General features: G+C 51.7%; 1 protein-coding gene across 1 annotated transcript; it reads left to right on the top strand.

The window, feature by feature from the left end:
• The first annotated feature begins 972 nt into the window (after positions 1-972).
• BHLHE40 (basic helix-loop-helix family member e40) lies at positions 973-5,903 on the top strand. Its single transcript, XM_061455690.1, has 5 exons — positions 973-1,227; positions 1,334-1,403; positions 1,523-1,630; positions 2,193-2,316; positions 3,336-5,903. The coding sequence occupies exons 1-5, from the start codon at positions 1,148-1,150 to the stop codon at positions 4,193-4,195; spliced, it is 1,242 nt and encodes a 413-aa protein (XP_061311674.1). The 5' UTR covers positions 973-1,147; the 3' UTR covers positions 4,196-5,903.
• Positions 5,904-24,718: the final 18,815 nt, after the last annotated feature.

The following is a 24,718-nucleotide window of genomic DNA, read 5'->3' as shown; positions in this document are numbered from 1 at the left end:
TTTAGAAACCTTACATTTGTGGCTAGTGGGTTTCTGCGAGGCAACGACTTTCCCGAGGATTCCTCCTGGCACCGACACGCACCTTTAGATGGCATCGAGCCTTAAAATGCCTGTCTCCATCGCCCGTGTAAAATCTCCCTGTGCTCTCACACAGTATCTCCTGACCTCAGATTCCTCCGGGCGTGGAGCAGCCATGGCTCTGCAGGCGATAGCAGAGGCTCTGTGCTGGAGCTCTGCTATTACCTTATCTTGGTAAACGCACCATTTATCTGGTGAGCTTGCCTCTACTTGTTCAGCGTTCCTTCCGTGGGGAAAATGACCACAGCCCTTGCAGGGAGGGGGTTGCTTTGGCAGACACACGCTGTTGTAACCACCACAGCGCTCCACGTCTCGCAGCAGCCGGCACGCAGGAATCACAGATGCTTCGCAAAAGCATGGGAAGCCCTCAACTTCTCCGTGCGATGCTGCCGCTTGCCTATAACCATTTCTTGAGCGACTCCCGGTTGTTCCCCCTATGTTTCCAAAGTTCTGGGGCTGCAGCTGTAACTCGTGTCTGTGTTCATGGGCTGGGGGGGGGGGAGGTGGGTGTTTAACAGCGAGCTCGCTAAAACCCAGCGACCGTGACCCCCGCCGCTGCGCCAGCGGGAGCGCCCAGCTCCGCGGCGCGCCCTCGGCTCAGATTCAAGGCCGGTTTCCCTCCGCCCCCCCCCCGGAAGGGCAGCGGGCCCACGGGGCTCGGCGGGGCGGGGATCCCGCCGGGATGCACGAAGGGGGGGATGCACGAAGGGGGGGATGCGCTGCCTCCGGGACCCCGCCGCTCCGCCCCTACCCCCCAACCCCGGTCCCGGTGCGATCCCGCCCCCCCCCCCCCAGCACGTTGCGCGGCGGTGGCGGCGCTGCCGACACGTGAGGCTCATGTGACGGGGGGCGGCGGGCCCGCCCCGGCGGCCGCCAGACGTGCCGGCAGTCACAGGGTAGCGCACGTCGCTCCCGTCCACCCACTCGCCCGCATTTAACCCGGCCCGCCGCCGCCCGCCGCTCTTCAGCCCGCGCGGCGCGGACGCGGCATGAGCAGCCCGGCCTGAGCACCGCCCGCCCGCCCCGCTCCGCGCACCGTGCTCCGCTCCGCGCACCCCGCACCACCGCTATGGAGCGGATCCCCAGCGCGCAGCCCCCGCCGGGCTGCCTGGGCAAGCTGCCCGCCCTGGAGAGCGGCGACATGCCGGGGTAAGCGGCGGCGGGAGCTAGGGGGGAGGAGAAGGAGGAGCGGCGGCCCCGCCGCGGCCCCCCGCGGAACGGGGCTAATATCGGTGCTTTCGTTTCGCCCGTGCAGGCTGGACTTCGCGCACATGTACCAAGTTTACAAGCCCAGGAGGGGGTTAAAGAGGAGCGAGGACAACAAGGTATCTTGGGGGCTGCGCGGCGGCTCGCCCCGGGAGGGCTCGGGGGGGGGCGGACAACGTGGGGACCCCATCGAGGCGGGAGCGATGGGCGCTCTGACCCGCTCCCGCCGGCTTTGCAGGAGACCTACAAGCTGCCGCACCGGCTGATAGAGAAGAAGAGGCGCGACCGGATTAACGAGTGCATCGCCCAGCTGAAAGACCTGCTGCCGGAGCACCTCAAGCTGACGGTACGCGGGAGCAGGGACGGGGACAGGGCGCCCGCCAGGTTCTCCCGCGGCTGGGTCATTGCCCGGCGTTTGGGTTTAACTTGCTTTCCTGTCCTCTTTTTCGTTGCCCGTTGTGTCGGGTGCCCCGTGGTGCCGCTCCCCCTCGCCGGGCTGTGAACCCATCCCAAACTTTCCCTGTAGTGGAGCCTTCAAGTGGGTTCCTGTGGTGGCAGGTTCCTGCGGGGCTGGGCTCCCCAGCTGGGTCCCTCTGCTGATACCGTGATGCCAGCAGGGCAGCGGAACAGATAAATGTGAGACTTCCCTTTGAGCTGTGTGGCCAGTCTGAAAACACGCATAGGATTCCGTGACAGCCTTTTCTAGAGGCAGCTTTTTAACTTATTTTCATGGAATATCATCCTCCATAGTCCTGTACTGTTCAGGATCAAGGCACTGCCCTTGAGCCCAAAAAACCCAGCCTGTGTCGGTCCTCCCTCTGTCACCGGGGAAGCACTAACAGCCCTGTCAGGCTGCTGCGCGTGTGGCCAGCACCACAGCACTCACCAACCTGTCCCTTTGCTTTCAGACTCTGGGTCACTTGGAGAAGGCTGTGGTTCTCGAGCTCACCTTGAAGCATGTGAAAGCACTAACCAATCTCATCGAGCAGCAGCAGCAGAAAATCATTGCTTTGCAGAATGGTTTACAAGCGGGTGAGTATTCAAATTATATCGTGTGAGAACCTGCGTGTGCTTGATGGACTTTCTCCCAGAGTCTTTGAAATGCAGTTGTGACACTTCATCCCTCAGCAGGGAGGAGGCAGGAGTTCTTGCCTTTAATCGCCATCATTTTCTCTTCCTTGGCTTATGGCTTTGGCAAAAAAAGGTGCAAAAGGTGCGTTTCTCAGTAGGGTCAGTGTAGAGTGAGTGCCGTGTGGAGCTGTTTTGAAAATAAATTGGATTTTAATTAGTTTCATTTAAAGCCCAGGTTTGCTGTGAGGTTCTCTCCGAAGCCATTCAGATCTTTCTGTTTGAGTTCACGAGCTTTGGATCAAACTCGGGTTTGTTTTCTGAACATACACACAAATAGCTTCTTATGCACACCTTTCTTAGGTGTCTGTCTTTATAAATGAGCTAGTCTGTGGTCAGCAGGCAAAGAGGGGACCCAGTGCATCAGCTTATCATGCTTTAGATGCACTTCCTCCTCCTGTTTTCACATGTGGCATTCACGTGAATCTGATAAAGTAAAATGTAGTTTTTCTGAAGGGCCTTCCACTGCTCCGGCAGCCACAGGGAGTGCAATAGAGCTTTCAGCTGATGCAAAATCACCCCAGGTTAGGGAGCTGCCAGTGGGTAGATGTGCCCCAGGAGCTCTGTGCCTGGAGGTGAAGGGCGAGGTGCGCTCTGCCTTCCCCAGGGTGTTTCCCAGAGGACACACCAGCTTGACTCACTCTTGTGCTCTGTGCTCCAGCACCTGTTGATGGTGGCATAGGTGGTAAATGCAGAGCTCAAAACTAAATTTAAAGTTACTATGGAAAAGCAGACGGATGCTCAGATAAAAATGTAGAGGGAATCAGGGGAATGCGTGCAGAGTTCAGGCTGACCGTCAAGTTCCCCTCTCTAGCCGTGCTGTAGACGAAGTTCAATCCTGCCTCCAGCCCACCTTGAAGATGGTAATGGGGCTATTTAGCACGTTGTTAATTTTTAATTTATTTCTGTTAATGTTTCCTCAGGTGACCTGTCATCAAGAAACCTCGATTCCAGCCAGGAAATGTTTCGATCCGGTTTCCAGATGTGTGCCAAGGAAATGCTGCAATACCTGGCAAAGCACGAGAACGGCAAGGACCTGAAGTCGTCCCAGCTGGTCAGCCATCTGCACCGAATGGCCTCCGAGGTGCTGCAGGGCGGAGCCGGCCGCAAGTCCGGAGACATCCCTCCTAAAATGGTGGACTTGAAAGAGAAGCCCGTCTCCTTGGCCACAGTGGCGGAGGGACACGGGAAAAACTGCGTGCCTGTGATCCAGAGGACATTTGCCCACTCCAGCGGGGAGCAGAGCGGCAGCGACACGGACACGGACAGCGGGTACGGGGGAGAGCTGGAGAAAAGTGACTCCAAATCCGAACAGCAGTATTTCAGAAAGGATACCGAACTCAAGTACGCTGTGCAGGAGAGAATAAGCTCTATTAAGCAAGAGACTGAGGACCCGCCGGCCAAAAGGAGCAGGCTGGAGTCACCAGAGGACGAGGGCCCTTTTGGCAGCGACATGATGGGCTCTTCCAGCAGCTTCCTGGGGCCTCACGCTCACCAGCCTCCCTTGTGCCTGCCTTTCTATTTGATCCCACCATCGGCAACAGCCTATCTGCCCATGCTGGAGAAGTGCTGGTACCCAGCGTCAGTACCTGTCTTGTACCCCAGCCTCCCAGCCTCTGCCGCAGCACTTACGGGGTTCATGAACCCCGATAAAATCTCCCCACCTCTGCTGATGCCCCAGAGACTCCCTTCTCCCATACCAGCCCATTCTCCTATCGACTCCTCGGCTTTGCTTCAAGCTTTGAAGCAGATTCCTCCTTTGAACTTGGAAACCAAAGACTAAGCGCAGTGTGACGTTTTTGTTTAAGTTGGTTTTTGTTTTGTTTTGGTTTAGTTTGAGACTTTCACTTTTCTATATTGGCTGGACTGAGGTGTGGGGATGAGGTTCACTGCACGTAGGAAGCTAAATCCCCTTCTCTCTGACTTGTCAGGTAGCTTGGAGGAGGATGAAGGATGCGCCCAGGTTAGCAATTCAGAACTACTTCCAGGAGAAATACAGAAAAAGAAGGGGTTTGTGCTTTACCCCTTACCTTCTTCCCTCTCCACATCTATAAAACAACAGTTGACTTGGTCAGCTGCGACTATATTGCAAAGCTGTGAAGAAATATTCCATTAGGCAGACTTGGGTTTAGGGTCTGTGAATATAAAAACACGGTACTTCTCATGAAAAGGCTTTTAAGGCAGCAGCCCCACTGCTGGCAGTCTGAGCTGAACTGATTTGGTGCCCCAGCAGTCATCAGTGCCCAAGTGACTGGCACAGTTGGTGCAGTGGTGGTGGCAATGTCACCAAAAGCACAGGAGCAGCGGACACCGCTTGGTCATGCACAGTCAGGTAGACTTAAGACGGGTTTTCTCCACACCTTTGGCTGATATATATATATATATATTATTTTTTTTAAAGAAATAAAAGGTAGATGCTGCTTGGAAGCTTTACATGGCGTACATCTAATAAATAAATTAACACGCGCCCCTTCCTGTAACTGGAGCTGCTAGTTTGGGCCGGGTAGGGGAGAAAATACCCCAAGGATCACTTGGCTTGTTGCACCTGACTCCAGGCCTCTCTCGCTGCTGCTGTACAGTTCCACCGGGTCTGTGTTGGAAATCAGGATGGTTTAATGAGCCCTGTCAGCAGGGGCCCAGCCTGTGAGCAGCTGCTTCCCGACCGGGGCGAGTCAAGAGCTTCATGCAAGAGGGAGCAATTCAGCCGGGGTCAGCAGCACGATGCCTGCTGAACGTGCCCCTGTCAGTGCCTTTGGACAATGAAAAGGCTGGGATTTTCAAAGGAGTCTAATCCCAGTGGGGTTTGAGCATCTAAATTCCTTAGTCTCCTTGGCAAACCCTGGCCCACGTTACTGTATTAAAGAAAGAGGGTGAGGGTGTTGACACTTGTCCCGTTAAACTGCGAGGGTCTTTCTCCGCAGAGGAACATTATGTCCATTTTGGCTTCCTTTTTAATTCACAAAAGAACTTCGCTGCAAAATGCAGTGCTGGGGTTGGGTTTTGGTTTGGTTTTCGGTTTTTCTTCCTGGTTTGGAGAACTTGTGTCCAGAAACCCTGTTGTATGGATTTTCATTTTGCCCTCCCATTGCACCAGCTGTTGAGATGCACTATGCTTGATTGCAGATTGTGTTCTGACGTTTATTTTGTCATTGTTTTTTCTGTTTTATTTGGTATACAGTTGTTGCCTTTATTTGTAAAATCCTGTTATAAATATATATATTATATAAATATATTAAAAGGTAAAATGTTTCAGATGTCTATTATTTGTATAACTACTTGAGCATAAAGAAGTGATAAATATGAATGTATTCTTGTTTCTGGGTTGTCTTTTTTCTGAAGAGAAGAATTTGTTTTTCTCTAGGGAGAGGTACAGTGTTTATATATTGGAGCCGCCTTCAAGGTGGGCTATTGTACATATTTTTATCTTGAGTAAATGTTAAGTAGTTGTTTAAAAATGCTTAATAAAATAATTCTTTTCCTGTGGAAGATAAGGGTTTGCCTCCTGTGCTTTTCAGTGTTTGTGCAGGGTCATTCCATGTGGTCTGGTCCAGCACTCGGTGATCTCCTCGCTCCCCTGACAGCTCCTGCAGGGTCCCATTACCCATGTCCCCAGGGTTATTTATTTAACTCCCTTGGCATCCTCAGGGATTTTTTGCCTTCCCAGTCTGCGGGAGGTGCCAGGGGAGCCTGGCTGGCTTCTCTGCTTTCTCCTTATTCCACTTTGCACTCCCTGGGCCTGGTCTTACGGCTCATCCTCCCCAAGCTCTGTGGGGAGTGAGGAGAAGGCAGCCCCTCACTGTAGAGGCTGCATCTTCCTTACAGGCTTCGCCCACTGTCTGGAGGAAGGAAGGATGGATGGACTTTCCATGAACAGTGGGTTTGCTTTGCCAGGGTTCCTCAGACCTGCAGTGGAGCTTCGCAAAGCCTCCGTGCTGCAGGATAGGGATGGTGCCCACCCTCCCCGAGGGGCAGAGGGGATCCTGGTGCATGGCGGTCCTGGCTGGCAGGGATCAGGGGTGCCCTGCTCTGCCTGCGTTGTCTCAGTTGGCGATAGCCCCAGTGGCTTCCGTGATGGCCCTGTTTGGCTGGGAGGGATGGCCACAGTGCTGCTGCTGAGCTGGGTCCTACCTCTGCCGGGTAGGAACCCATGCCACCCCCTGAGCACCCCGGCACGCTGCTCCCATGTGCTCCCATGACGGTTTTGCTGGTGCTGCAGGCAGTGGTGAGATGCCTGGTGCCTCTTATGCTGCTGCATGGGGGATATAGGTACCTATAGAATAGGCACAGGGGATATGGTACAGATCTGACCACTGACAGGCTCCTGCCCAGACTCTCCAGCAATGATGGACATTTTCTGGCTTCTGCACAGAGTGATGATGACCCCAAACCTCTCCCCAGAGGCAAAGGATGGGCGCAGCATGGCTCTGGCCCATGAGGGATGGGTGGGAGGACTCGGTTTCCCGGCGGTGCTGTGTACGTGTGGATGGGGCATGGGCACTTCTGCAGGATATTTCAGGTTTTCACAACGCAGATGAATCACGAACTGTGGCGTGCGGTTAAATGCCAGGCTGGGACAGTGCTGCTCTGTCCTGGGCTGCAGCATCTCTGGGACACCCCCGGAGGAGATGCAGGCACCCAGGGGCTGCTGTTAAGACTACAGTCAGCATCAACTTATAGTAACATTAGCTTAACAAATGTTAGGAAAAAACATACAAGGCTGCTTGTATTAATTTGTTTGGGGCCTCTATAACTCCTGACGTTTATGTTGTGTTTGTTTTAATTAGGGCTAAATATTGATCTCACTGGAGATGACTGTAAGTAACCCCATTTTGGGGACAGCATTTGGTGCTCAGCGCAGCAGTGCTTCCAGCCTCGTTAATGACTGGATTTCTGGCTCATTTCCACGGCTCTTGCTCCCCTTTGGTCTCCATCTTCTGACCCACCTCGTTGTCTGGTGGGAGGACTCACAGAAGCTCCAGATCCTTAGTCACGGAGGAAGAAGAAAATCGTAAAAAGGGAGTGGAAGAGATAAAGCTTATACAGGAAGCGGTGGCTAATTACGGGCTGGGGATTTTCTCTGCCGCCCTGGCCTGGCTCCAGTGGGACAGATGAGCTCTGCGGGGCAGAGCAGGGTCCAGCAGCCCTTGGCTGTCCCTGGCTGGCAGCACAGAGCAGGGGATGCACTAGCAGCAGCGTGCCTCGGGGGATGCCCTGCCTGCAGACCCCCGTGCCGCCCGCGCCTCCAGCAGCCCCTGCCCTGCCTCTGCCCGCTGCGGGGCTGCCCCATCCCACCGCAGCATCCCCAATGGGGCAGAGCCCCCGTGCTCCATCCCGGTGCCAGGACCGAGGGGCAATGCTGGCGGTGTGTGCGGAAGGTGCCGGCGGGGCAGACCCCCGGCATGGCGCCAGGCCGTGGCAGCCCGTGCCGCGCCGCGCCGGCGGGGTGCGCCGAGTTCCCCGGACTTGTTTTCACGGTCTCACCCAGCTCTGACCTGCCTCAAATGTTGACACAATGTCACGTTTCCGACTGCAGTCTTTCATGTGCAGCCGGAGGCTAAATACGGCTGCTGGTTCCTGGAAAAAGACGTGCCTGGCACCCTTTCAGCAGAAACCCGATCCCCATGCAGGCTTGGCACAACAGCTGAATAACATGGCAATAACTCTTTCAGCAGCATTTCAACCCATAAATAGGGCTTCCCGAGCGACTCCTTGAAGTGAGGCAAGGAGGATACAATGATTTTTAGTGGAAAAAAAAAAAAAGGCAAAAAAGAAAGGAGCGAGAGTGCGTGAAAAGTGAGTCCGAGGAGGCAGCTCGGTTCGGAGCAGATCAAAGCGTGTCGTGGGGATGCTGAGCGTGGTTTGGTTATAACCCGAGTGCAGGATTGCCTCAAAAGGAAAGAAATGCTCTCGAATTTTTTACTGTCTCGGTCCCGTTTTATAGCAGCCCCATGGAGGTGGGATGAGAGCCTTCCTGAGAGCGAGGGCCCTTCCTAACCCCGGCGAGGACACACGGACACATAATTTTAGCTTTTCACCACCTGTTTGGAAAGCTCCTATAGCCCAGTGCTATGGGACGGGATGGTTTTTACAGGCATGTACCCCGGGAGCTGCTTATTTGCATTATGCATGGACCGGGGCCTAAAATAATCTGCAGTGACGCACATTTTTTTTTTTTTTGCTGTGATTTTTTTCTTTCCCCCTTCTTTCTCCCTGCTTTTCCAGGGCTCCATTTTCCTGAACGTGCCGTGACTTTTGAGGACCATGCATGGCTAACCAGCCCCAGGGCTCCCGAGCCCCTGAATCAGCACGTCCGCCTGCAGACACGGAGCCGAGGGGGAGCGCTCCCCCCCCCGGCCGTGACACGGCCACGGCGGGGAGAAGTGCCCTTGCGCTCTGCCTTGGCTTTCATCTGCGAAGCGTGTAGCTGCAAGTGCCGCGTGTTTACAAATGCAGGCATTGCAAGATCCCTTGAACTGTGTCCTAGTACAAAAGAGGCTTTGAAACAAGAAACACGTTGTCATGGCATGCTCCAGGCCAGCAGCACCAGACTGAACCAGATAATTGCTGTTTCTGCTTTAGCTGCTTCATCGTGGAAAAAGCAGCAGGTCTCGAGCAAGTCTTTTTTTCCCTTTTAGACATTTTTGGTGAGATGCTTGGGATGGAAGGAGAGGGTCGGGAATGCCTGGGCAGAGGCGGGATGAGCCCAGCCTGTTCTCCAGGGCTGGAGGGAAATCACTGTGCTGTGCTCAGGTCATGTAACCATAGCCTGCGGAGCTGGTGACGCTGACCCTCGCTTATGTGACATGGGCTATTCATATTTTGTAGCCCTGACTCGTGGCGTGCTGCTGGAGCCAGGAGACGCAGCTCTCACAGCTCCCCCCGTGCTCCAGACTTTTCCCATTGCCCTTTTCCGGGTGCTTCATGGCAAACACCTCTCAGTGCCAGCCAGCCCACTAAGGGGGCTGATTGTCCCCTACATTGAATAAGTCTGTTACCACCCTGGGCTTGGTGGCGGGGCAGCAGTATTTCTGCACCTCTAGAAATGATAGGCACGATGGAAGGGGTGCCTGCACTCTCGTTCCCACATTCCCAAGGCACTGCACTGCCATGCTGGGGTTTTAAGAAATGGAAGGTAATATTTCTACTTGGCACTTTGAAATAATTTATTTCTTATATGTTTCTCTTTCTCCTGGGTGTGTTTTTGCTCTGGGCACAACACTCTGTGGAGTCAGTTATTGCCATTATGGCCAGTGCCTTCAGAAACAGTAAAGCTCTGGCTGGGAAGGGCTTTTCACTGCGTGTGCCTCGTTAAAAACTGGAGAAGGCTGGGTAATGCCACACAGCTGAGGGAAAACAGGAGTTTGGGGCTAGTTTGCAAGAAGCAGCACCAGGGAATGCCTGAGAATAACAAGGTTGATCCCTTATCTCCTGTGGTGTGTGCTGCTGCCCTTGGGAAAATGGGACCTGGATGGGGTCTGTCCCAGATTGGATGCTCCTGGCCTCCCTGTACTTGACTTGTTACATCCACATGGAATCACAATCCTGCCTGGAGCTTGGGATGCCAACAGTCCTGTGGCATGGCTGGGTTAAGGCAAGACTGTTAAGGCAGGTGAGTGTCTGCTGTGGGATGCTGGGTCCTCAGTCAGCTCAGTGTTGCCCTATGCCTGTGTGTGTCTGTCCCTCCCCTGTGGCCAGAGAACCCTGCTCTGTGGGGTGAGACCAGGAGAGAGCAGGGTCAGCTCTCTGCAGCCTCAGGCTTGTCCCCAGAGGTCCATTTTACCCGCTCTCCTGACCTCTGCTTTTATTCCATCACACAGCACGGGACTCTGCTTTACTGTTTTCTGAACAACAGCTCAGGCTAAACAAGGGTGGCAGCACTGTGGTCACTGGAGCTGTCACACGAGAAGAAGTAATTAGTTTTCCCTCTGCAATACAGCTTTATCTTTCCTTCAGCATGTGGTGCTGCTGAAAGTGTTGCAGTGCTCCCTTCTCCTATGCAGGGCTCTCCTGGTAGCCTCGCTCCATGCCTCCTTTTAGCAGCAGCTAGGAAAAAGGCAACAATATATTCTGCTTTGAAACTACTGATTAATATGCAAACAATTAGGCCTGAAATATTACTTATCCTTGTCACGGGGCTCGTATTTGCACTTTTGCCTGAGGATGTGTACAACACGAATGTAGAGCTGAGCAGCTTATGGAAGATTTAACTCTTATTTCTATTCTTGACACTGAATCATTAATAAGGTTATGCCCATGTTCAGGGCCTTTCCCAGAGCTCTCCTCATGCTGCAGCAGGGGGTTAGAAACCTGCTGGCAGAACTTTACTTCAGCTATCGATTGGTGTGCAGCAGGGGTAGTATTTCACCCCGAATGGAAGCAGTCACTGATGATTATCGCGTGGTATTAGCACATGTCGTTGTGAAATTGGTATGATTTGAGATGAAATGTGAGCTATGGGCATAGGCAACCACATTGTATTGTATTCTAACTGCGTTACGGTGCAAGGGGAATGCTGGGGCTTGGAGAGCTATTAGTGTTGCTGGTACCACACTGATTAAAAACCCCAGCTCGCTCTTGCTCCCATTGAAATCAGTGGGAGGTCTGTCATTGCCTTCAGTGAGTGCTGGACCGGATCCAGATTTCAGTTCATAGTATGCATTATTCCATAGGATTAAAGAGGTACAGGGAGTGGAATTCCTCTCCCTCGCTGAACTCTGCTGCTTAGATGTCTGCCTCGGAGCTGGCTGGGACACAAGCACCCGACCTGGTTTCAGTGTCTACCCCAGGGAGCAGATGAGAGGTGTTTTCTCTGCTGTGCCTGCAACAGCCATGTGAGCAGCTGCAGCAGTGCCAAGATGTAACGCTCCCAAAGGTCAGCCAAGGATGTGGTGCTGCTATGGTGGTGCAGGTTAAATGTGAGGTGCTGGGCAACCCGCCTTGCACAAGCATACCCGGTACGGGGACAAGGCAGACAGGGATTCTTGTAAGCATTGCCTGCACAGTCAAAGCGTTTGGCCCTGCCAACACACCAGAGTGCCGGTTCACAAATGAGAAAGCCCAAGCACGCCCCGAGAGCCTCAGAGGAGGCCCTGGCTCTGGTCAGGAGTCGGTTGGGGAGGGATTTTCTCTGGTTCTTGGTTTCAAGCAGGCATTTGACCTCAAAGCCGTACCGGCTGCTCTGAGGCTGAATTCCCCTTGTGGTGTGGGAGGGCTCCCCAGGGCACCACGACAGCTGCCAGCACGGATCCCACCACAGCCCTGCCTGTCCCCATCCCTGTCCTCACTGCGTGCCTGGCCCCAGTGGCCAAGCTTTCGGGTGGAGGATGAGTCAGGGCCCCGTGCACGAAGGGCTGTGGAGGGAGGGGGTGGCAGTGACCCCCCCATTGCTGCTGGGGGACTGAAGCAATCTGTTTATCATGGAAAAATTGCTCTTTGCAGCTATTCAAATGGAAACTTCCCAGAATGAGTGCTGCAGAGCTTTCCTCTTGAATCACCGGCCCCAAAGAGCTGCTTTCTAAGATGATGCCCTTGGTAAAGCTGTCATCGGCCTTGGCCGGGCCTTGGTGGCTCCCTCCCTGCAGCACAGCTGGTCTTGGTCTCTGCTTGGGCCAGTTTCTATCAGAGCATCTCTGCTCGGTTTGGCTGGATGGCAGTGCCTGATGAGCTGAGGCAGGTCCAGGAGTGCAGGAGCCCCTGAAGGCCACAGGCTGGGGCTCAGCTGGGGGCCTGAGCCTGGCTTTTGATCTGCAGACTACAGCAGGGGGTTTCTCCAGGAGGGATAGCTAAGTGGGCACCAGCAACTGAGGTGTCCCACAAGCCACACACTTGATTTGGAAGCTAAAAGGCCAGAGGATGCTGGTTCATCTGCCCCCCCATGGTGCGTGCTGAAAGGCTCTAGGGGTGACAGGTACCATGCTCGCCTCAACTCAGGGACCACCGCAGGATGGAGGCTCTGACAGCAGCATCCTCTGCCATCTCATGAAGTCCATGTGCCTGTTTTCCCTGCCCGTTGGCTGCCCATCACCCTTTTCCATGGTTTAAATGAGTATCCAAAGGTCATGGAGATCTCAACCTCTGCCCGGCGGCTCACGTAGCTGAATTAATAAGGCGTGAGTATGTGATGCCTGACTAATCTGCTCCCATGTGCAAACCCATTGGGTGCTTTGCATCCAATGCTCACACGGCCACTGCAAAACCTGTGCTGGTGAGAGCACAGAGCACACGCATTGCCCACCATGCTGTGCTTTGTGTGAGCCCCTCACCCGGCACGTGGGATGCTCCTGGGACAGCCGGGGTGTCCCAGCAGGGCAGTGGGCAGGGCAGTGGGCACGCTGCCTCTGCCACAAGGCATTTCCGGGTCAGCATAACCACAAGTGCATGAAAGCTCTGAGTTGTCAGCCTTGCAGATTGGGAAAAGATAATGAAGGAGCCGGGCGTTGCAAGGGGTGGGTGGCCATGGAGCTGGGCACCAGCAGGAAGGAAGCACAGGTTATGGTAGCCCCCTGCCCCCCTTGGAGCAAAGCTGCCAGGGATTTTTCTGTGTTTATTCCTGTCGTCCTGCAGTGCTCATCCCCATAGTAACACAGCAGCCTGGCACTGCAGCAGCCGGTGACATCTCTGCTCCTCAGACAGGGACCAAGGTCCTGTGAGGCCCATGCCGTATGCCAGCACTTCAGTGGGACACACAGTCCCAAGGGCAGCTTTCCTGTGCTTCTGAGCAGGGCAAGTTTTCACTGTGCCTCTGCAGCCCTGGAAAAGAAGGAAAGAGCCAAGAAGGATGGCACAGGCGTGGGGCTGGCCAGGACCTGGTAAGAGCTTGCCCATGGTGAGGGACGGCTGGTGGTGGCAGATGCTTGTCCCCAGGGCTGGTGGCAGAGGCTTGTCCTTGGTGCCCAGAGCAAGTGGCTGTGCCTGGGGCACTCTGGTGTGAATGCAATGCCAACAGCCAGCCAGGCACCTGCTCTGGCAAAGCCAGGTCAAGAGTGTGATAAGCACAAGCTCTGGCTGCATCACACTGGTGAGGCATGAGCCACAGAGGGGTTTTCCAGCTGCAGCCAGGCTCCAGCAAACACCTGGGCACTCGAGGTCAGGAGGCATTTGCAACATAAGCTTTTTGAATCCAGGAGCGTGGCAAAGGTGTTTTTAAAGAGAGTGGCAAGGCTGAGATCTCCATGCAGATCCCGAGCTGCTTGGAAGATGAGTCAAAGGATTCCTGGAACAATTACAGCTGCGAGGTGCAGCAGCACTGATGCATCCACCATCAGCAGCAGGGCCAGGCACCCTCGGCCAGCTGCTCGTGCTTTCTGTTTAATAAGGCATATTAGGCAATTTCCCATTAAAAACATTTATGGGAATATATAAATATTCACTTATACAGAGCTTGCCTGCCCCTTTGCGCACAGAGCGGTGGAGAGAGTGACTTGAATTCTTATAAATCTATCAAGACAGCTTGCGATGGAGCCTGCTGCATGGCAAGGAGATGGATGTCCTGGAGCCCCAGTGGGGATCGACATCCTTCAGGCACCAGGATGGGAGACCTTGCTCAGTGGGATGAAGTGTTCTCTCCGAGCAGGACAAGGCCACCATGGGATGTGCGCCGTGTCTCCTGGTGCGCAGCTGCAGGCGGTGTGGGCAGGGTTTTCCCTCGTGTGATTTCTCTGTGCTGGCCGCAGGAAGAGCACGCACAGGCCCGATCTGGATTAAATCAAAGGAATTTTTTTTTCTTCATTTGCTGTCTTACGCACTGACCACCAAACCACATCCTTCGAGCCCGAGCCGGGTGCACTGAAACAAAAACTAGGCCACGGCTTTTTGCTCTCGCCTTTCTTTTCTTTCTTTTTCTATCTTTTCCCTTAGTGCATCAGTTGGGTGCAAAGCTGGCACATGCCTATTCTCCAGCCCCTCCACTCCCCATGGAGCCCAGTGTACCCCCATGGGATGGCCCTTTCCTAGGGCAGCCTGGTGTTTCCCCCACCCCAAGCAAAGCACTTTCAGCTCCAGGTAAAACCTGGGAACTATGCAGGTTATGTCCACTGAGCACTGCATCAGTGGGGAGCAAATATAGAGGAATAATAAGAAATGATGCCCTGGCAGATTGTGTCATCAGGACCTAATAAGTTGCAGTGCAGGGGTTGTACTCGGCTCTCACCCCAACTACATTAAGCAGCCGAGTGTTTTACAGTCTGACACTGAGATCAGAGCAAACTGAAGGGGACCCATCAGCAAAGAGTCCCCCGTTGCTAGCAGGAGTTATGGCTGTGGTGTGACGCCGGCTCCTGGGCAGCATGGCCAGAGCAGGGCTTGCATCAGTTGCGATCTGCCTGCATAGGGAAGTTCTCACGTTTACAGAACAGAGAGCAGCTTTATTGTTTTATTTTGCAAACCAAAACCAGCCGGGAGTTTCTGAAGTGTCTGCCATCCCCGCAGAGAGCTGTTTAGTCATGCCTGGTGTGTATGCATGTGAGACTCAGTGTAGGGGAGGGAGTCTCTAGGACTTTGCAAAGATTAAAGATTTATGCTGACCCTTGAATCTGATCCAAGGCTACTAATCTGCCCTGATCCTATCATCTGCTCAGGGTGGATCTATTTCACTTTCCTTTATGGTACTCCTGACTCACTCGACTCCCACTCCAGGCCAGTCAAGTGGGAATGGGAAGCACTACCACATATTTGTTTGGGTTTACATTTAAAGCTCTGGACCTGTAGTGGGTGCAGCTCATAAAGGAAACCAGTGTGGATAAGATATGGGTGAGCTGAATGCTTGGAAACCACTCCCAAATACAAGCTGAAGTGGTTTGAAATCAAGGTGGAGTGATGTACAGAAGGCACAATACTTGGCAGCTACACCCAACCTGTGAGAAAGGCATTTAAATCCAAGGTGGTAAGGTGGGCAGGGCATCCAGTGTGCTTCTGAGGGAAGCAGCTTATTGTCTTTCAGGGTCTGTAACCTCTCCAGTAGAGACCTGGGTACTGAAACCCTCCATCTGCCCACCAGTGCTCTCCACTTTGCACCACGGGGCTGTGGGAAGCTGTGCTGAGGATACTGCCTTCCCCCTGGCACTGCTCCGCCTGGGAAATAGCTTGCTTATGCTCCATCACCCCATAGTGAAACACTCCTGATGGCTGCTGAGGATTTAGACTGAAAAACAAAATACAGACCTGATTTTGTGGAGGGCAGAGCAAATCTCCTCTGCCCTTGTGAAATACAAAGAAGTGTGGCAGAAAGAGAAATAGGAGCTTTCCATCCCCCCACCCCAGCTCTCCTCTGCCTCAGCCACACGTGTCAGACTTGGTCTGGAGGAAGGCTGGGGTTGCCAGAGCAGCTTGGCCTGCGTGCCAGCCAAGCCGGGATGCATAACACCCACCAGGGCATTGCCAGCGGTACCAGGGCCACAGGCAGATAAGCAAACAGTATCAGTCATACGGACCTGGCCCGTGGCTGAACTGACCAGGAGAGGGAGAGCACGGTGTATCCTATTTCAGATCCCCTGGGACATCCTGTTCTCCTGATAGCTGATGATATGTAAATATAGCAAACGCAAAGCAAGGCACTTTCCTACCATGCCTTACTCAGGCTGCATACAGAAAGGGGCTGAAACCTAGCAGCGCAGTTGGGAACACCCATCTGCAACTGTGAAATAGGCATCACGCTTTATTTTTAGTTTAAAATGAAGTTCCTGTTTGTAAGGCCAGAAGGGTTACAGGAAAAAAAAAAGAATGATGAAGCGGGATCATTTACTGCTATTTTTCTTTACACGTGTCCTTCCTTCCTTCCTCCCTCCTGAGAAATAGGATGTAGCACATCGCTATTCCAGGCTGCAATATTCGCTCACAGGAATGCTGGTTTCTGCTCCCTCCGAAGAGGCCCATTATGCCTTGTGTAACAAAAGACACCAGCCTCCCAACCACACCAATTACCCTTGATTTCTAGTCGCTACATGACGGCGCTTATCTCATGTAAATGAAACGCTGTCTTCACACTGACTCGCACTTCCTTTCTCTTTCATCAGTTTTGGGCTGCCCTGCCAGGCAGGGGTGAAAGGCAGGTCACGCAGTGGGACTGGGGAGCCCTCCCCATCTGATCGGCCCAATCCCCCTCCTCCAGGCAGCTGCTCAGCCCCAGCAGCCATGGGGCACACCGAAACAACGGGAAGCATTTGGTCAGGTCAGCCAAATGAGCCTGTCTAACTAGCAAAGCCAAGCCCTAATTAGCCTGGTGGCTAACTCCTTGACCCAGCTCCCAGGCCCTGCATTTCTCCTGCAGGCAGGGGTCACCCAGACGCCATGGAAGGAGAGCTGCAGGGGTGCATTTTGGCAGGCACCCACACGTTTTATTCCCTCCCGTGCCCCAGAAGGGAAAGGTAATTGTGAGCTGACAGATGGGAGCCTGTGAGCTGCGGATGGGAATTCCCAGCTGAGGGGTTTCAAGAGCGGTGGGAGCTTTGGCGTATGGATTAGGTTGCTTATATATACTATAGTGTGAAGGAAACAGGCGGGTTTGCTAATTCCCTTGCACTTTAATTTAATAAAGTAGGATTTGTCTGGTGGGAAAGTGTAACAGTGGGATTTAAGCTGTGTGAGTCTCATGACTGGTGCCTAGTGGGGTGGGAAGAAGGGATGCATCGTTTGCATTCTGTCTCTCCTGTGATCCTGTGTTTTTAAATACTATTTCTGAGTGCCCACAGCTTTGGATGAGCTTTATTTGGGATTAAGTTTATTAAAAGAATCTGTATGCAGATACACTACATTCTGTAGCCTAGTTTTTTGAGAAACCAGTGTCCTATGTCTAGGGAGAACCAAGACGGCTTGGTTTGTAGGTGCCTTATGTCAAGACTCACATAAACTGAAGAAAGATAATGAGGGGAATGGATGGTGCACAGAGGCAGAAGGGGCAAATTAATATCTGATATAGCCTCTGTAGTGAAATGAGGTCCTTCTGGTTTTAATGAGAAAGTCCCCAATGGAAATTTTAAATCTGGATCTACATCAAATCCTCAAAGTTCAGGGAGCTCAGAATGAAGAGTTCGGTCCAGTCCATCGCACATCAAAGCTATCTGCAGAATTCACATCCTAACATTTTTTTCCAGTCATGAATTCTGTCAAAGATGTGTGCTTGGATATGAGGTATTTTTCTTCTTTTTCATCCCTTTTACTAATTTAATTCCCAGACCTAAATCAAATTTTTCCATCTCAGCCTTCCACAAGCTGGGATGCATTGTTTGCAGTTATGAAACTGTTACAGCTTCCCTATGCCCTGTATTGCATGTTGAGCTGTTGGAGATGTTTACCTGGCTGCAATAGCAATGACCGAGTGAAGAGGAGGCCTCAAGGATAGGCAGTGGGCTGGTTTACGGTCAAATGCAGACAAAGTTTTCTGATGTGCTGGTGAGCAGCTCATTACATTGCTCCTGTCCTTATTTTCCTCATTATTAAAAGAGGATAAACCCCAACCAATTATTGGGATATGCACAAATATGCCATTGATGAGGGGCCTGACAGATTTTCTGAGGAGCCTTGAAGCAGCAAGGCTCAAAAGCCACATGCTGGGCTCTCCCTTATTTTTATTCTTTGCTGTTTTCTTGGTTGTAGGATAAGAGCTAATCAGAGTGATGCTCTCCAGCAGACTTTTGTGTATGGAACTACAGTAAAATCCTAAATTTTCTTTCCTGCTCATGCATATAGAGCAGGAAGAACTAGGATGGCTGCAGACTATTTCTATTTTCAGATGATTTAGCCAAGGAAAAAACATCTGGATGGCTGAAAGAATGAGCATTTGATAGAAAGTAATCTTAAAGTGCCGCTCTCTGACATGACAGCATGCGAGGTGCTCGGCTTCCTGAGATAACTGCGCTCCATGAACTGCCAACAAGGAATGTAACTTCCGAAGGATACAACAGGACAACAAAGACAACCAGAGCATGCAGAATCCAATGCAAGTGAGACTGCAGAGCAGGCTAGGTGCTTCCTGAGGCACTCCCCTGCGTGCATTTCTGATCAAGAAATGGTTTCAGCATCAACATACATAGAGTTCCTTCCGTTCAGTTTAGGACTTCTACTAGGTGCAGAGGCAATAAGTCCAGTGTACGGTTGGTGTAACTCAGTGCAGCTCAACTGATTTGGTTCATGTGAGCATGTTTGTACCTATAGATGTGTTGCTTCTTCCTCCACTAAAGCGAAGATGTCATCCAGGACTGGGCAGCTTCTCCACGCTGATGCTGTAGGACTGCAGCAGACAGTGATACCTGAGCATTCACAGCTCCTTGGGCATCACTTCATCGTATCTGGTCTGCAGCTTGCAAGTGAAACTACAGCTCCTAGCACCTAAGATATGTATTGGCTGGCTGCTTGCTACCTTTGGGCACATCATTTCTCCCATCTCTGCCTCAGCTTCCCCGACTGCACAATGCCTTATGAGGTATGAAGGACTTTGAATTTCACTGATTAAAAATCATTAAATGAGACCATCTTGGCCTTCTAGCTTGATGTATGTTACCAGCCACTGTGGCTGGGAATAAATACTCCTCTGTTCTCCCATTTCAAAGTGACACCCAGTTCCCAGGATTATCCTCCTCCCTTGTCCATGACAACACTGGGAAAAAAACCCCAAGACGTTCCCACTGTGGTGGCTGGGGCTGACACGTGGACATTGTGTCGCTGTTTGTGTTAATTCGTCTCTTGTTAACAGTTCATGGCTGATCAAATCCCTTGCATTGGATTTATTACATGTAATAAAAGAGATTTACTGGACCCCACGGTGCCCATGTGCCCGGGGAACTCTGGGGTGTGGGTGACGGCGTTGCCAGGCTGGGGGGAACGTGCTGAGCAGGGAGCCAGCCCTTGGTGAGGTTGAGGATGCAGGTGAGAGTGAGGATGAAGGCTTTAGGCAAGACGACAGTTTTGGTGAGGTTGCATCCCCCTCTGCTGGAAAATCCAAGTAAAAGCAGAAGTGCATCCGCAGGCCAGGGAGAAAACTGGGTTGAGAAAAAGAGAAAATAAACGTGCAAAGAAAGGAAGTGAGCTCCGGTCCCCCCCTTCTCATTTGTGTCAGGCATAATCCCACTCCCCATCATGGGAATGGGCAAGCGGGGCAGGGGCAGAGGCTGCTCAGTCAAAGGGGAGATGGATGGAGAGGAGCTGGGCATTGGGTGTCCCCATAGGCGTGACCTGTGCAGGGTTTTCGGACACCAGGCTGGGTGACACCATGGGTCAGGCAGGTCCTGACTGTGTGGCAAGCTCAGAGAGCAGGTAGAAAACTGTGAGCATAGCTAAGCAGAATTGCATAGACAAAGTCAGTGCTTTGATGCTGGATTTGTAGCCCAGGTGGTACTGAGGAGCCATGGCTGATGGATACTGAGAGGCAAAACACCTTGGAGAGACTTCAATACATAAGGAAAGCTGAACCATATACACTGAAATTTATCAGGAAGGGTGCTGCAGTCTATGGTTTATTGCCATGTCACGGTAGGGAGCCATGCTTCAAACCAGAGGCTGGAAAGAATGCCTCGCTGGCTTGTCCTGATGGGTCACCTCTTATCCTCTGTGGCAGATACTAGTGGCTGTCAGGCAGTGTGTCAGAGGTGAAGGTGCTCTGGGGAAACAGGCAGCAGTGAGAGACATGCCAAGCAGCAGCAGGGAGCTAGGGAGGGGGTTTTGTTTCTAGGCACAGATGTATGAAGGCACTTTGGCATACAGGCAGTTCCCTGGCACCCTCTCCTGCCAGGCTGTGAGGGCACAGAGCTCCCTTACCCTGAGTACTGCTGCTGGAGCTCGTTCTTCCTCCCTGCCAGGCCAGCAGGCTGGAACACAGGGCTCATGATAGCCAAAGTGGGGTGAGTGACTCTGGCAGCAGTAGAAGCTCAGCACCCTGGCCCCAAGGATCTGTAAGAAGTTGCTGCTATGGACTTCGCCTCGGTGCTGGGTTCCTCTACATTTGGTAGTACACGTGTCTCCACAGAGCTGGAAGCTCAAGGCTCTACGCCCTTCTTTCAGAGAGGCTCACTTGGAGACTCTTTGGGATTAGACTTAACACTGGAAGAATGGCTTTGTTTCCTTTTAGATTTAAAATCTAAATTACAGAAAAGGTGAAATGTGGTGACTGAGCTGGCAAAGGCCTTGACAGTGCAATAAATCTGCAAGCGTGGGCCTGGCTTTTGCGCAGGGGTCTGTGCAAGTGCCAAGGTCTCTGTTAATAAATCTGACTGGAGGACCAGGAGGAAACTTTTTTTTTAACTTACTGCTAACAGCAGGCTCTTTTTTAACCATCATTTTTTCCCTGCTCCCTTCTGCTGATTCATGCTCCTGCTGCTTCGCCACGGGTAGACGCCAGCATTCCTGAAGGTCATCACTTGCATGCAGCAGCTCACACTGCAAAGTGTTTGCCAGCATCTACAAAATCAAAATGCTAAAGTGACTGTGATCATTTATATTTGCACTGTCAGTGATGGAAAATCTTACAGCTTGCCAGCCTCGTTGCTGCCACGTTTCCAGTCTGCTAGACTACTAGAAGGTAAAGCTGGGGCATGAAAGGTAATGCCTCCCAATAAACCTGACACCAGACCATTTCAGTGGCACAACAGCCTGAGGATTCTCCCTTGGGCTCATGTATAGGCAGTCCTCTTGGAGATTTGGAAAACCTAGGGGCCAAGCATGCACCCCTCTGACATACACCCAACCCCTTCTATGATCCCGTGACACTGGGAAATGAGATACTTGTGCTCACATCAGGTTTCACGCAGGAGTCATGCCTCTGCCTGCAGCCTGGGGAAGAAGAGCTGTGCTTCTCTCACTGGCACCTCCCTCCCCTTCTGTGTCTTTCCTCCCCAGACCTTATGCTGTCTTGGGCCGCAGAAAAGAGGCAGGACTGAAAGGCATGCTAGCAGCATGCAAACATCTCTAGGAGCATAAGTTATAATTTAGTTTACAAGGCGTGTCTCCCTCAACGGCAAAGGAATACTTCTGGTTTAGCTCCAGCAGTAACAGCACAATAGACATGTTTCTTCTTCAGGAAAGCTGGGGGGAAGACTCAGTGAAATCCTTCCTTCTCTTCTTCAGGTTCTTTAGTGAGTACTTATACTGTGGCAGTACTCATAAGTCTTGCAAAACACCAAGCCCTGAGTAAAACTACAGGAAGACACAGTGTTATAGGCTGTCTGGTGGATTTGGAATCATCAGTTACTTTAATGTCCATCTTTTGAGAGGCGACCACTAATCTTCCCTTTCCTTTAAGCATCTGTAACATAGGAATAACACGTATCTCATATGCACTGTCATCTGCCTCTGTTTCTTTTGCTAATATTTTAAATGGGACTTGAAAATGCAGAGCTTGAAGCAGACCCCACCTGCCGGTGCTGTGGGGCAAAGCTCTTGGGCAGCCGTACACACGGATTCTCCCTAGCTTCCCAAGCTCAGAGAGCTGCTTTCCCCCTTGACAGGGGAGGATGCCTGACCTGAAAGCACCCACAGTTTCTGAGGCATTTTACAAATGGCCATCTCAACTTTCTGGGAAGAAAATGAACTTCTAAACGAACTGACAGCACTAACAGGGTGCATGCATTTGCCTCCTCAAAGTACAAAACATGAATGAGCAGAAAAGCAAAATCTCAGAGCAATATTAACATTATTATTTTGCTGTGGTTCCTTGCTCAGCAGCAAGGGAAAATACCACACAGCAGGCTTCTGTAACTCATCAAATCAATTAGTGTCTTCGTCTGCATCAGCCAGTGGGAGTAGTCTGTAGCCAAAGACAAATTAAAGAAACGTCCAGTAAGATATTCTATTTTGAGAGGAGCTGTCCTATTTTCTCGTGCTAATGACAGACTCAAAACTCTGTGCACAATTTAGCTCGTTATTAGAACTAATTGGTGCCAGGCATTCCATCCTCTTTGATACGGCTAGCCATGGGTATGAAATTTTCTGAGTTAATAAACCATAAAATGGATTAAGAACTTTCAAAGTGCAGTTTGTATCACAGCTTAATTGGAAGGAGAATGTTAGTTGGCTTTTTATGGATACAAAAGGAAGCCATGTTTTGGGGTGGAAAAGCACATGCACAGCCGCCTTTCCTGGCACCGGGGAGCTGGGTAATTTCTAATTGCAGTGCCACAGAGTAGTGGCATTTGATGGCAGGCACCTTCCACAAACGCTCTGCAGCATGCTGTGCAGCCCATGGAGCCGAGGACAAGAACAGGCTTTTTTCTCTGCATGTAGTACTTACTCCTTTGTGCAGAAAGAACCAATTAGTACAGCTCTCCCAAGGTCAGGAGCTGCCGAGCAGAAAAAGAGCAGTCAGGGTGGTGTGACTCCTCCTGATGTGGCCAGCATAGCTGATGCCAGCCTACCATGTGGTCCCAATGATTTTATACCAATCTCATTCTGGCTGCTTCTTTGCCCCTCTTTTCCACTGTTCAAAGAGTACAATGATGTGTGTGTGTGTGTCCTTTTTCTTACTCATTGGCTCAGAAAAATAATGCAGTGTGATTTAGAGAATCCCCTGGCAGCGATGCAGGAGGAGAACCCTTTGCAGATGTCCCAGGCACAGCACGTAGCCTCGGGAGGGCACTGCACGCAGCGCTTGGCTGCCTGAAATCCATCAGCTGCATATGCTGCTGCTCTCTCTTCATCAAGGAGCACAAAGGCAACCCGCCAGCTGCATGCATTAGCATCATGGCCTGCCTGTGTTTAAAAGCAGTTCCTATATGATTTTTGTTAGTGAGGGGTTAAATTAACTAAGCTGTAACATATCTCTGAGAAAAAAAAAGGAAAAGGCCTGTTGTTAGCTTCTGCTGGCACTGGTTTATATCTGGTGCTGTATTTACTGCTCTTTACAAATATGAGCAATGCCAAGCAATGCCAAAACTCCCAGGTACTGATTGTACAGCTTCATTGTGTGCTCTTATGCACCGTCTGAGCTGCTTGGCACCCGTCTCTTCATTAATCAACCTCCACAAAACTACTTAACCTGCTTCCCCTGCTCCCCTTGGAGCTAGGATTTCTGTGACCAGGTAGGTTCAGCCAGGGGCAATGGGGAAACAGAGACCAGCCTGTGCTGGTCCTTCGTCTCCCAGTGCAGTGCTGGGGTGGCGAGGAACAGCCTTTTGCCTGCGTTGGGCAAGCCCTTTGTGGTTATGCAGGTTGCATGGCCGCCACTGCCATGGAACGGGTGCCCCAAGAGTGGGTGAGTGTCTGGAGGCTGAAGGTTTCCAGCTTTGCCCGGACTACTTTGCACTCCAGTTCTCATTACGGAGGAAGGTGGTCTTCAGCCTGACCTTGGTGCCCTCAAAATGCTGCAGAATACTGAAGCACAGTGAGCTTACAAAGCATGTCAAAGAGCTGTGACCCTGCTCTCACCCTTCACACAGCAGCTGAGGTCCTTACTGTTTGTAAAATACTTTGAGAACCATTGCAGCACAGCGCAAAACAGAAGCTGTTTTCCACCCTATTGACAACCAAAACCATCTTTAACATCCATTAATATCTTTTCATTTCAGTCATGAAAAGTTTTCTGCAACAGCATAAGAAATCCCGAAGAAAAAGATTGGACTTCAGGTGAATGGAAAACATTCCTTGTGCATCTCATAGGCTCAGCTCATGTCCCTCCTGCCTTGGCCTCACACTGCAAAAGTCACCGCTGAGCTACCTGGAAAGCTGGGGCTACACAACTTGTCAATGACAGAAACACTGGGATCCTCATCAATGTCCCACTGGGGGCAGATGTTTGGAGAGGTGAGGTATTTATTATGTACATCAAGATGCTTAGGGCTTGTCAATCTGTATTGCCCCAGTCACCTTCTCTTTTAAACCCATGCAGATGTGTGCACTGGTTTGCTTTCTTGTTCTGCTGTTCTTTGAAGCTGGGGGATTTCTAATCTTCACCTGCTATTTGCTTTACACAACTAGGCTTAGTATGTCCAAGGATTATAATAACCAGTTACAGTGCCCTGACCAGCACAGCAGTGAGGTCCTCAGTAAAACACCTGAAAAAGCCTGCGTTCCTGGCAAAGCTTCTAGGGAACATCTTGTTACGTGAGGGTAAGAGCATGTGCAGGGATGTTTGCAGTTCTGAGAGCATGCTTGCTTTAAAAAACACTCTGTATGTATCACGTAGAAACATCACGGTTAGTATTTCTTAACCCTTGGTGCTCTGCAAGCCCAGAATGTGCCTGCAGGGCCCTGCAGCTCCATGCTTCAGTGTTCAGCTCTCACAGACCCACCCAAGAGAGGAACAAACCGGGGGATGCACCAAGAAGAGCCCCCACAACCGGTGTGCTTTGTGACTGGAGCCTCAACCCTCCACGCAGCCCTGTTGGGT

This window comes from Pezoporus flaviventris, unplaced genomic scaffold, assembly GCF_033815535.1.
Source record: "Pezoporus flaviventris isolate CSIRO_AGI_PZ_B2104156 unplaced genomic scaffold, CSIRO_AGI_Pfla_v1 ptg000021l, whole genome shotgun sequence".
Lineage (NCBI taxonomy): Eukaryota > Metazoa > Chordata > Aves > Psittaciformes > Psittacidae > Pezoporus > Pezoporus flaviventris.
The sequence above is the reverse complement of the archived record's forward strand: the minus strand, read 5'-3'. Positions and strand labels throughout refer to the sequence as shown.

Excerpts from the sequence above, each read along its gene's own strand:
- BHLHE40 (XM_061455690.1), top strand. The coding sequence starts at position 1,148 with ATGGAGCGGATCCCCAGCGCGCAGCCCCCGCCGGGCTGCCTGGGCAAG. Across the intron at positions 1,228-1,333 it reads GAGAGCGGCGACATGCCGGG|GCTGGACTTCGCGCACATGT; the intron begins GTAAGCGGCGGC and ends TCGCCCGTGCAG. Across the intron at positions 1,404-1,522 it reads AGAGGAGCGAGGACAACAAG|GAGACCTACAAGCTGCCGCA; the intron begins GTATCTTGGGGG and ends CCGGCTTTGCAG.